Genomic DNA, 11885 nt, shown 5'->3' on the forward strand with positions numbered 1-11885 from the left:
TAATTATTAATAAACTAGAATTGAAATCCTTGTCCTGTCATTATATAGAATAATGACTAAGATTCCTGATGTCATCCATAAAGGTAAATAATATACTGTTTTTCCAAGGCAGAAAACTATGTAATATGTCTTATAAACTTGTTTACCTAAAATATATGATTAAGAGTTAATTTCATGTGTTATTTTTATATTAAATTATTTAAAATAAGGATAAAAATTTAGTTCCTCAGTTGCATTAGCCTCATTTCATGTGCTCAACAGCCATGTGTGTGTGGTAATAAGGGCTACCATATTGGAAAGCGCAGATACAGAACATCTGCATCATCACAGAAAGTTCTGTTAGCATGGCTCTCTTAAACAGTAGGACTAAGGATTTCATAAATCATTATTCAGGCTTCAAGGCAGTGGTGGTGGAGAGAGTGTCTTAGCATTCATTTACACATGATCCCCTATTTTCCTTGTGATGACTAAGCTAGAAAGTTCTGTTGTTTACCCTCTTCAGAGAAATAAACTCCAGAATTCCACAGATAGGTGGCAGGGTGGAATTCAAGAAGGGATCTAGGGACCTAAGTGTGTCTCAGACTAATGGCACTCATTCTTCCTAGTTTGAACTTCCTTATTTCTTCTAGGTTTTTGTTTTTGTTTTGTCCTTGTGGGTTTATGCGGTTTTTTCTTTTCTTCTTCTTTTTTTTTTTTGAATCCCCTTTTTGTGCTTCAGTGGAGTTTTGGTAGGGAGATGGATGTATTCAGCCCCCCTCATAACACAGGACCTGTGAGGCTCTTGTCGTTTCTGTGTAGAAATGTGCCTTGAAGCACTTGCCACTCTGTTGTCTCAACGTTCTTGCTCAGAAGCATCAGTTGTAGTAGCCAGAAGCCCAAATGTTGTGTAGTACATCATTTTTGCTTCTTTTGGCTGTTATTCAAGGCATGGTGTAAATAAAGGAGAATCATGAACCCATTGTCAAACTCCCCGACTCCTTTAATTATGCTTATCTTGGGTGTTTAAGAGTTGAGTAGGTTAAGAAAGGAACTAATACCTGATTGCTGCCAAGTGTTTATAAATCTTAAATTGTATTTGTCTGCTATGCAATATCTTACTTTCAAATATTTCAGATTCTCTTAGCTTAGAAAAATATTTTTTAAAAAATTAATACTTTCCTGAAGTAGGAAATTAACTTTCATTCCTGTTTTCTCCAGTGAGGATTGCGTAAAGTGTAGTTGGCAAACTCAGCTATCCTACTTCAGTTCATAGTATAGAAATAGAGTGTTTATGGTATTCTGGTTTAGGATGGACTGCTGTAAGTCATTAGTTTTTGGAGCCAGTTTAGCTGTTTACAAAAACTGAATCTGAAAAACTTGATGCTCCTTTCAAAAATTACAGCCTTTATGCTAGAATTGAGAGAATTGATGTTTTAAGTGTGTTCTGTCATTTACGGTTATTAAAATACCCAGCGTTACACGTTCTCTGTAATGTTTATGTCCCCTTCTGTTTACAAGTAGTAAGTATTTGGAGTGCACACTTAGTGGAGCTTGAGTATTAGGAGGCGCCTCGATGCGTTCATTTCATCTCTGAATCAGTGTTTGACAGAAGCTCTGCCACAGGAGACTTAGGTTTGAGATCTGTTGTACTTCATGAGCAAGTTAAAAACTGCTAGTCAGTGAGATAAAATAGAATGAAGAAATTATTTAACAGCAACTGTTTTGACACCGGGGTGGAGTTGTAAGAGGGACGGTTATTCTCCAGTGGCCGCTGGGACAGAACACAAGGAAACTGAAGTTGTGGGTTGTGTATCTTTGTAAGGTAATCACAGTGCTCTGTAGTGGCAATCTGTTTTCCCCAGATTTTCCTGCCCAGCTGTGCAGCAAGTTTCGGTGCTATGTTCAGAGTATCCCTTAATGGTCTTTATTGTTAAAACTTTGCACTTGAACGTAGTAACTAAAAAAATAAATTTAAAATCAAAACTAAATTTGATTTTCCTTTTTAAAATAAACTTTTAATTTCTTGACAACTAAGCAGTTAATATCTTAGTAATATAACATTATAGAGAAATACTGAAAACTGGGATTGATGGGTGAGGACCTTTTCTGTTAGGTAAAAAGTACAGTGTAAAGAACAGATGATTCTGTAGATCAGTGTTACAATCGATTTTGTTTTAAGATTTGCTATAATGTCTCTTGGTGGTAACAAATCCACTGAAATTAATACTTTCACAGGCGTGCTTAACCATCATCCTAGATACATTTTACTTGAGACATCCTTTTGAGAAAGGACACATAGGCTTCACCAGGGGTCCGTGGCACAAAAAAATGCTTTGACTTTGGGCCTGTTTTAATAAAGTGCTCTTATCACAACTGCTTCATTATAAAGATTAAGCCTGTAGGCAAAGGGGTAAAATAACAATAAGTTAAGATTTTATTGTATAATTTCTTGCAATTTTAGAACTACATTTTAAAGATTTTATTTATTTGTCAGAAAACACAAGCAGAGGGAGCAGGAGGCAGAGGGAGAAGCAGGCTCCCCACTGAGCAAGGAGCTGGACACGGACTCAGTCCCAGGATCCTGGGATCATGACCTGAGCCGAAGGCAGACGCTTAACTGACTGAGCCTCCCAGGCGCCCCTAGAACTACATTTTAGTGATCTTCACCTGGAGCTTATTGTTGGAGATGCAAAACTTCAGCCTCCACCCCAGATATTCTGAATCAGAATCTCTAAAATCAGCAATTTAACAAGATTCCCAGAAGATTCCTGTGTGCTGTAAAGTTGGAAAACTGACCTAGTGCGCGCCCCTAAGTAAATTAGTTGAAGGAAGCAGTATACTTCAGAGGATGTTAAATGACAAGCCCAGGGTACCGCAGCTAGTCAGGGGGAAAAGCTTGGATGGAACTGGTCCTCTCATAATTCTGGTGCTTTAATTTCAGGTTGTCTCCTTTTGGCCTCCAAGATGTTAATAAAGTATACAGTTGGTTACTTAGGATTATTTCATATTTTTTCCCTCCTGCTAATCTTTACCCCAGCTTTCCAGTGCACCTCCCCAATCCCCTGAACCAGGGTAAAAGAGCTCCCAGCTTGTTGAGAAGAGCTTGTGCGGGGCTAGATTAGAGGTTAGGAAGGGAGGGGCCCCAGGACAGTGTTGGGCCAGGCCGTAAGACTGGTAGTCCCTGCTTTCTCTGTCTGCCCTCATGGTTTTAGTTTTACTTTATAAAAATCATTATCGGGGCACCTGGGTGGTGCAGTCGTTAAGCATCTGCCTTCGGCTCAGGGTGTGATCCCAGCGTTCTGGGATCGAGCCCCACATCAGGCTTCTCCACTAGGAGCCTGCTTCTTCCTCGCCCACTCCCCCTGCTTGTGTTCCCTCTCTCGCTGGCTGTCTCTCTCTGTCAAATAAATCTTAAAAAAAAAAAAAAATCATTATCAAGAATCTAGGGGCTGGTGGTTTAATCTTCCATATCAGTGCTATTTCAAGGATATAACTAGGTAAATCAGGGTATAACAAATTAAGCGTATTTATTACAATTGAATAGAATACAATAGTATTAAAAGTATACACTTTACCTGGTGGATTTTTCATTATTTTCACGGGCAGGATTTAGTAGTATAACACTACTAGTGGTAGAGGACCGTACTTCTCTAACGTCAAAGCCTCTAAAGCCACCCTATGGAGAGATGTGAGAAAGGAAGCATTTGACGAAATCCTAAGCACTGAACTGCACACTTTATCCTGACTCCTTCCTTTCCACCTTCCCTCTCCCAGCCAGTTGTTGTTCAGTACTTTGCAGTATTGGCATCCAGCCCTCCTCCTCATACTGCTCCCACTACCCTGATGAGGGCCTTGATCACATCTTGCCTTGCTTACTGAATTAGCCTTTTAGCTGGTTGTATTTTCTTTTTAAAAATATCCAGGGTCTCCAGACTCAGCCTACCATTCGTGGGCTCTTCCACCTGAAGCCAGTCCACATCTCTGTTTCCTCCCCTCTTATCCTCCTCTCACAGTGTATGTGCCAGGTTCGCTTCATCAGGAACTAGCTTTGTCCTTCTTTCAGTCCCCTTATTTTGGAATGCTTTAAGTCAGCTTACATGTGAGATTCTGCCTGAATGCTTACATCCCCCCGCCCCCCTTTCAATCTCTTCCTTCTTTAAACTCCCTTCCATTGGAGTTTATCAAGGAATAATGAAAGTTTTACCAAGTATTGAAGCTTTATATATGCTGTCTTTATCTTCTCCATTAGTCAAATAAACCTCCTTGGGGGTCTTGGGAAATCTTGGATTTCCTCCGAGGAATGCAGTAGTGAACAAAGCAGACACAGTCTGTCCTAAGGAATTTACAGCCTATCTGGCGAGACAGTCATTAAGTAAATAATCTTAAAGAGAGAACACTGAGGGTATTTACCCAAAAAACCCACAAAAGCATTAATTCAGAGGAATACATGCACCCCCATGTTTATTGCAGCATTGTTTACAATTGCCAAATTATGGAAGCAGCCTAAATGTCCATCGATAGATGAATGGATAAAGATGTGTATACAGACACACACACACTCTCTCTCTCTCGCTCTCTCAATGGAATATTATTCAGCCATAAAAAGGAATGAAATGTTGTCAATTGCAACAACATAGATAGAGCTAGAGAGTATAATGCTAAGTGAAATAAGTCAGTCCCATTGGGGAGGTGGGTGGGTGGGGGGATGGTTGCAATAGGTGATGGGGATTACAAGAGTGCATTTATCATGATGAATGCTGATAATGTGCGGAATTGTTGAATCACTAATTGTACACCTAAAACTAATGTAACACTGTATCATAACTATAATGGAATTAAAATAAACTTAATAAATAGAACATTGAAACTGTGGTAAGTGCTATGGGGTAGAGATTCATGACACTTTTTCCATGGTGTCATGGAAGCATGTTATAGTGGGTATGACCCAGACAACTTTTTTGCAAAGTGAGAATTAAGCTGAGATCCAAAGAGTGAACTAGGCAAAGAAGGGTAGGGAAGTGCTGTGCAGGCACTTCCCTACCCTTCTTTGCCCTTTGTACAGTATGAGCGAGGGTGGGAGGGAGCATGGCCAATCTAAACCACTAAGAAGGCCAGGATAGTTAGATTACAGAGCTTGTGTGGTATAAGATAAAGCTGGAGAGGTGGGTAGGACTAGACTATGTTAAAGAATTATTACTGCTTTTACCCTCAGATCAATGGAAAGCCATTGAAGTATTGTAAGCATGGAGATTGGATTTGTGTTTCAGATCTCTGGCTGCAGTGTAGAAGATGAATTGAAGGGAGGGGACCAGCAGTGGGTATGGGCAGTCTGTCATATTTGAACAACTGTGGTAATGTATTAAACCCCAAATCTCAGTGGCTTAACACAGAAAGGACTTCCTCCATGTCACGCAGGGTTCAGGGGAGTCGGCAGCCCTCTTCTATCTTAAACAGTGTCCGCCAAAGTCCTCTTGTCAGGGGAAGACAGCTTGAAGATCACTTTTAAAGAGTCAGGGCTGGAAGTTGTTTGGATCACCGTGCCCGCCTTTTGCTGAGCAGAACTCCCTGGCTGCTAACTTGCAAGGAAGGCTGGGGGATGTCGTCTTCCTGTGTGGCCACGAAGAGGAAGCAGTGTGGTACATACATATCTTGATCTCTCTCCCCTGCGGCCACTTGGGGGGTTATTCTACCAGTTCAGATAACAGAAAGCAGTGGCTTGGGCTGGGAGAGTGGTGACAGAGATGGAGAGAGCTGAATGTCTTGGAAAAAAATATGAAAAGTCAAAGACCCAAGTGAGGTGAGGGAGAAGGAACTATTGAGGCTATCTCTTAGGTCTGGAGTCTATGTAAACTGGGATGGAAGTGCGTACTGAGAAAGGAATACTGGCTAGAAGGGGACTCTGGACATGCTGAGTGTCAGATCTCTTTGGCACACCCATCTGAAGATGTTAGATAGGAAATTGGGTGTAAACCCTTCGAGCTCAGAAAAGCAGAAATCCGAACAATGTGCGAGTCATTTTTGGATTAGAGGCTTGAAACCTTAAGCATGGATAAAATCTCCTAGGGAGAATACAGGGTCCTTCCTTTCCACCTACTGCCATCAACATCTGTGTACTGCCAGATTTCTCTCCCGCCACCCTTTCTGACCTCAGCTGAACCTTTAGATGTCCTCAGAGCCCCTTTGCTTGTCCTTAGGTGATTCCCTTAGGAACTCCCCGTAACAGCTATTCTGAATCTTTACCTAACTTGCCCTCAAACTTCTGCTCTACTTCTCCTGGTTTATACCTCACAGAGAAAATAGAGGTTTCCAAGTACAGTTTTTAGCAATGTGTGTTTTCCTTCTTGAAACTGTTGCCCTCCCTTTTACTATTTTAGAGGAAAAAAAGGGTGTAGATTTCCCCCACTACCCAAACGTAGAGCGAGTCTGTGAAACCTTTCATAAGCCAAAATGGTGTAGCAATTACCATTGACTTATATGGAAAAATTTTTGAGCATTTCCAGACCCAAACATAACCTTTCTTAGACTCTTTGGTACTTTTAGGACACATCTTGGTTACAGATGAACAAAATAAATTGAGATATAGCACAGATGCTGACCGACACAGTGTAAAGCTGTGGTGGCTTGATGTGGAGATGCTGAGTGTAGATCTGGGGTAGGAGGTTGGCGGGGTCACTCTCACTGCTTGGGGTGTGCGCTGCCTCCATATAAACACTCTGCTATTTTTGCTTTTGCCTTTTTTTGTAAACATGAAAATCTTTAGATTTCTTTTGGTCTGTGAAAGTAGGTACTAATGCAGGTCTTTTGTAAAAGCAAACTGGTGTAACTCTAACTTTTGAAAATCCAGGGATATTAGTATGTTCTTTTCTAAAACTGATTGCCTCATGTGTGCCCTGGATCTCATCAGTCTCTTTAGAGTTCTCTTAATTGTAAGTGGTTATACGTATCTCTGGAACCAAATTGCCTGAGTTCAGATCTCACTTCTGCTATAGGTTTCCATGTGACTCTGGCCAAGGAACTTAATCTTTCTATGACTCAGTTTCCCCATTTGTAAGATGCAAATAATATCAGTAGCTATCTCAGAATTTTCGTGATTTAGAAGTATCTGACAACAGTTAAATACTCAATATTGTGTGTGTGTGTGTGTGTGTTTTTCCTTAGTATTTTGGTTTTCCTCTTGTTCCTTCAAACTCTTAAACTTTTAGTATGGTCAGATTTCCCCAGTCGTAAGATAATTTCTGTAAAGTTAGCACACAGTCTTCCTTTTCTCTTTGCCATAACTGTCTTTGCTTTCTGTCTTTACGTCCTCAGTTTAACCCTGTAAATCCTCAGCCTGTTACCCTGGACCTCTGCCCGCTTCCTCCAGTCTCCTGAAATGCATAATGAATCATGGAACACTACATCAAAAACTAAGGATGTACTGTATGGTGACTAACATAACATAATAAAAAATTATTATTAAAAAAAAGTTCTTGAAGGTTTTTGCTCCTAAATCAGGTCTGTAGGCGTTATTAAAACAAAACAAAACAAAACTCAGTTGCCAAAACTGGTGGTCTGTTGCAGTCATTCTCAAACTTCAAAGTTTTTGGTGTTGATGACCACCCCTGCTCCCTCCCCCCAGTACTGTCCCTTGGCTTCTAGGATGCTGTTCTGTCCCTTCTTACTTTTTCTTTTTAGTTTTCTGATCGTTTCTTCTTAGTCCCCTTCACTTGTTACTCTTTTGCTACTTAATGCGGGTACCTCTATGATATTGATTATAGTCCAAAGTATCGATTAGATCCGTGCTCACATTTCCAGTTGCTAACTGGTCATCACCTAGGTGTCTCTAAAATTAACATCCTCTGGATAGTTGTAATTGTCTCGGAAGTGGTCTTCCTGTTTTCAGTGTGCTTGCCAATTTTTCCTTCACAGTCTTCAGTGTTAATTTCCTCAAGCAGAAGTGTCTATATTATTCCTCATCAGAAACCTTTACAAACATCCTTTTTGGTAGAAAATAGCTCAGACCTCTCCTTATGAGGGTTTTAAGGTTCCTGTAAGTTCTAGCTAGATTTGGCCGAGATCAATTGCATTATAATTGCAGAATACATATTTACTTTCTGCTTCCATGCTAATATGTGATTAATATGCTTTATTTCCAAGTCAGAATTTAGTGCTGTTTGCGGTAATTTGCTTAGATATTGACAGATACATTCAAATGATTAGTTGGATATATAAGGCTTCCAGTGTTTCCTTCATGCTTTTAAATATGGGTTGGTCAGTTGTGATTTACAGATCCCCATGACGGACTAGGGAGTTGGAGGAATTGGGGTCTAATATTCATTAATTTTTGTTACTTGCAACATTTTATTCTCTGCAAAAAAAAAAAAAAAAAAGCAAAATAAAAATTCTTGCTTAACAGAGATGAACTGTGAAGATTAGAATAATACTACTTCTGGGGCGCCTGGGTGGCACAGCGGTTAAGCAGCTGCCTTCGGCTCAGGGCGTTATGGGATCGAGCCCCACATCAGGCTCCTCTGCTACGAGCCTGCTTCTTCCTCTCCCACCCCCCCTGCTTGTGTTCCCTCTCTCGCTGGCTGTCTCTATCTCTGTCAAATAAATAAAAATAAATAAAATCTTAAAAAAAAAAAAAAGAATAATACTACTTCTAAAGCAGTAAAAGAAAGTTTAAGAAAAGTGCTTTTAAAGTAGGACAGTGATAGGATAGCTTTTGTGGTAGTTTTCTAGTCTTGATTTTCCATACTACCTCATGAATATTTGTTTATAAACACTGTGGGTTAGATAGGATTGAAGTCAACTATGATTAGATGTGGACTAGATTAGGTAGAATTGAAGTATGTTAGAGCTCTTTTAATACATGAGATGATTAAATGGCCCACATACCCCAATATTAAGTAAATGCTAGAATCTTGGTGTATTTTAACCCCCAGAATTCTTACGTGCATTTTCAAGTAACAGCTTCACAAAGCTATAACTCACATATCATAAAGTGTGATTCAGTGGTTTTCAGTGTATTCAGAGTTGTGCATCCATCACCAGTGTCAAATCCCAGAGCATTCATCACACCGTAAAGAAAGCCCATGCCCATTAGTGGTTGCTCCCCATTCCTTTTTCCCTTTAAGCTCCTAGAAACCACTGATCTACTTCCTGTCCATGGATTTGCCTATTTTGAACATTTCATAGAAATAGAATCATGCAGTATGTGGCCTTTATATCTGGCTCCTTTCACTTAGCATAATGTTTTTCAAGGTTTATCCATGTAATAGCGGGTAACACTACCTTATTTTTTTTAGGGCTGAATAATATTCCATTGTATGGATGTTATCACATTTTGTTTATGCATTCATTCAGTTGATAAACATTCTTCTGCCCTTTAGCTATTATGAATAATGCTGCTCTGAACACTTGTGTACAAGTTTTTACATGAACACATGCTTTCATTTCTCTTGTGTATATACCTAGGAGTGGCATTGATAGGTGTAAACTCTGTGTTCAGCTTTTGAGAAACTGCCAAACTCTTTCCTGAAGCAGCTGTTTCACAAATCTGTCAGCAGCATAGAAGGGTTCCAGTGTCTCAGCAGCCTCACCAAGATCGGTTGCTGCTGTCTTTGTTGTTACAGTCATCCTGGTGGGTGTAAAGTACTAGATCCTTGTGGCTTTGACATGGTTTTGACGTGTGGTTTTCCCTAATGGCTGATGATTTGAGCACTTTTTCTGAGTGCTTACTGACTGTTTTTACATCTTTTTGGGGGAAATGTCTATTCCAGTCCTTTACCCATTTTTAATTTGGGTCATCTTTTTTATTTTTGAGTTATAAGGGATCTTTATTTATTCTGGGTACAGGTTCCTATTGGAAATATGATTTGCAAATATTTTCTCCTCATGTGGGCTGTCCTTTCATCTTTTTAAAAAGATTATTATTTTAGAGAGAAAGGGCAGGGAGGGGTAGAGGGAGAGAGAGAATCTCAAGCAGACTCCACACTGAGTGCGGAGCAATGACACGTGACTCGATCTCACAACCCTGAGATCATGACCTGAGTCGGAACCAAGAGTTGGACACTTAACTAAGCCAGCCAGGTGCCTCTGTCCTTTCATCTTATATGCAGTTTTATTAATCAGATTACTTGACATTAATTTTGGGTGTCGTTAATATTTTTTGCATTGTTTAGTATTTAAATTTATGACGTTTATAGTTCTTGCTTTCGAAAAGCTAACATGCAAACTGAAGTATTTAATGAGGCATCAAAAATTGTGGCTTTAGTAAAGTTAATGCAAATAGAACACTCCTTAAAGATGAAAAGATTAAAAACTCAGGTTGAGACCTTTTGCTATCAGGGTCACGTTTCAGAATAGCAAGTGTAACATGGTAGAAGGTTTATTTTTCTGGTCAGTATGATCCTGAATTAAACTGTCTTCTTTCTACAGCAGTAAGTAAGCATTTTCTTACCCTTTTTTAAAATTGAGATGGAACAGACAAATAACATTGTGTGAGCTGAAGATGTACAAGGTGTTGACGTGATACATTTGTACACTGCAGGATGGTGATTACACTAATACCTCCATCATGTCACATATTATCATGTCTTTTTTGTGGTTGAAACAATTAAGATCTAGTGATCTTAATTTAAAACTTGGAGATTTTGTAAGTGAAATTTTAAAGGCATATGATTAATACGGTTACCAAATATTAATCACATAATTTTGAAGTGTGTGTAGAACAAAGACCTTTTAATTCTTTTATTAGAGAAAGATATGCTGGCAGGATGGAATTTTCCCAGTGCAGCCCCTCTGTCCATCCGGTATGCATTATAAAAAGAATTTTGGGTATCATTAACTGTGGAGATGACTACTCAGGGCTCTGAGCAACCCCTTTACAAGAGAGGAAACTAGCACCTTAGGAAGCACCTTTTTCCACGTTTTAGGGTAGGAGGGGCTGCTGTAACTCAGTCTTCCCTTACGCCTCTGCAGTAGTGATGGATACTTTACATATGTCATCTTTTTAAAGTTTAATGACAAACTAGCGATTGCAGCTTAGATTTTGTTTTTCTGTTGGATGATGAGTATACCTTAAAAATTTGAAGTGTGTGCCGATCTATAAGGAAAAGTTACATAGTGTTGTTATATTTGGTACAATAAAAATTATAAGCCTCCTTTTGACTTTTTTCCCTTGTTACAGGCCTCCGGAGTGCAAGTTGCAGATGAAGTATGTCGCATTTTTTATGACATGAAAGTTCGGAAGTGCTCCACACCAGAAGAAATCAAGAAAAGAAAGAAGGCCGTCATTTTTTGTCTCAGTGCAGACAAAAAGTGCATCATTGTAGAAGAAGGGAAAGAGATCTTGGTTGGAGATGTTGGTGTAACCATAACTGATCCTTTCAAGCATTTTGTGGGAATGCTTCCTGAAAAAGATTGTCGCTATGCTTTGTATGATGCAAGCTTTGAAACCAAGGAATCCAGGAAAGAGGAATTGATGTTTTTTTTGTGGTAAGCATCAGAAATATTGAGCCTCTGTATAACTCAGAGTTAATCTTACCTTTAGCACTTGGTGAACCAGTTCCTAGGGCCAAGGATTTTGTCAAGCTTTCTGCAGTCATTGTCATTTAATTTTCATTTACAACTTATTTATTACAATTTTTATTCATAACGTCTTAGCTAGATTAATGCTTGTGGGACCAAAACTACTCTTTGTGTACTTGAAAGAGTATGAATGACTTTTAGTTGTTGATTTTTTTGGTAGGGGTAGGGACAGGAGCTAGATTTTATGCATTCTCCGAACTCACTTAGAAGCTAACATTTCTCTAAAAAGTTTTCCTAGAATCCTGAGAAGAAAGTTTACCCCACCAAAATCCTTCTCCAACATGTCTTGCCAGGAACCAGCCTTTCACTTCTTTTTTTTTTTTTTTTTTTTTTTT

At 39.3% G+C, this 11885-nt stretch overlaps 1 protein-coding gene across 1 annotated transcript in view; it reads left to right on the forward strand.

Annotated features, from left to right (window-relative positions):
• DSTN (destrin, actin depolymerizing factor) overlaps positions 1 to 11885 on the forward strand; it is a 38509-nt gene that overhangs the window by 20102 nt on the left and 6522 nt on the right. Inside the window, exon 2 of the mRNA XM_034640435.1 lies at positions 11150 to 11457. Coding sequence (XP_034496326.1) covers positions 11150 to 11457 — 308 coding nt within the window. The remainder of the gene's footprint in view (positions 1 to 11149; positions 11458 to 11885) is intronic.

The sequence above is a fragment of the Ailuropoda melanoleuca genome, chromosome 13 (genome assembly GCF_002007445.2).
Source record: "Ailuropoda melanoleuca isolate Jingjing chromosome 13, ASM200744v2, whole genome shotgun sequence".
Lineage (NCBI taxonomy): Eukaryota > Metazoa > Chordata > Mammalia > Carnivora > Ursidae > Ailuropoda > Ailuropoda melanoleuca.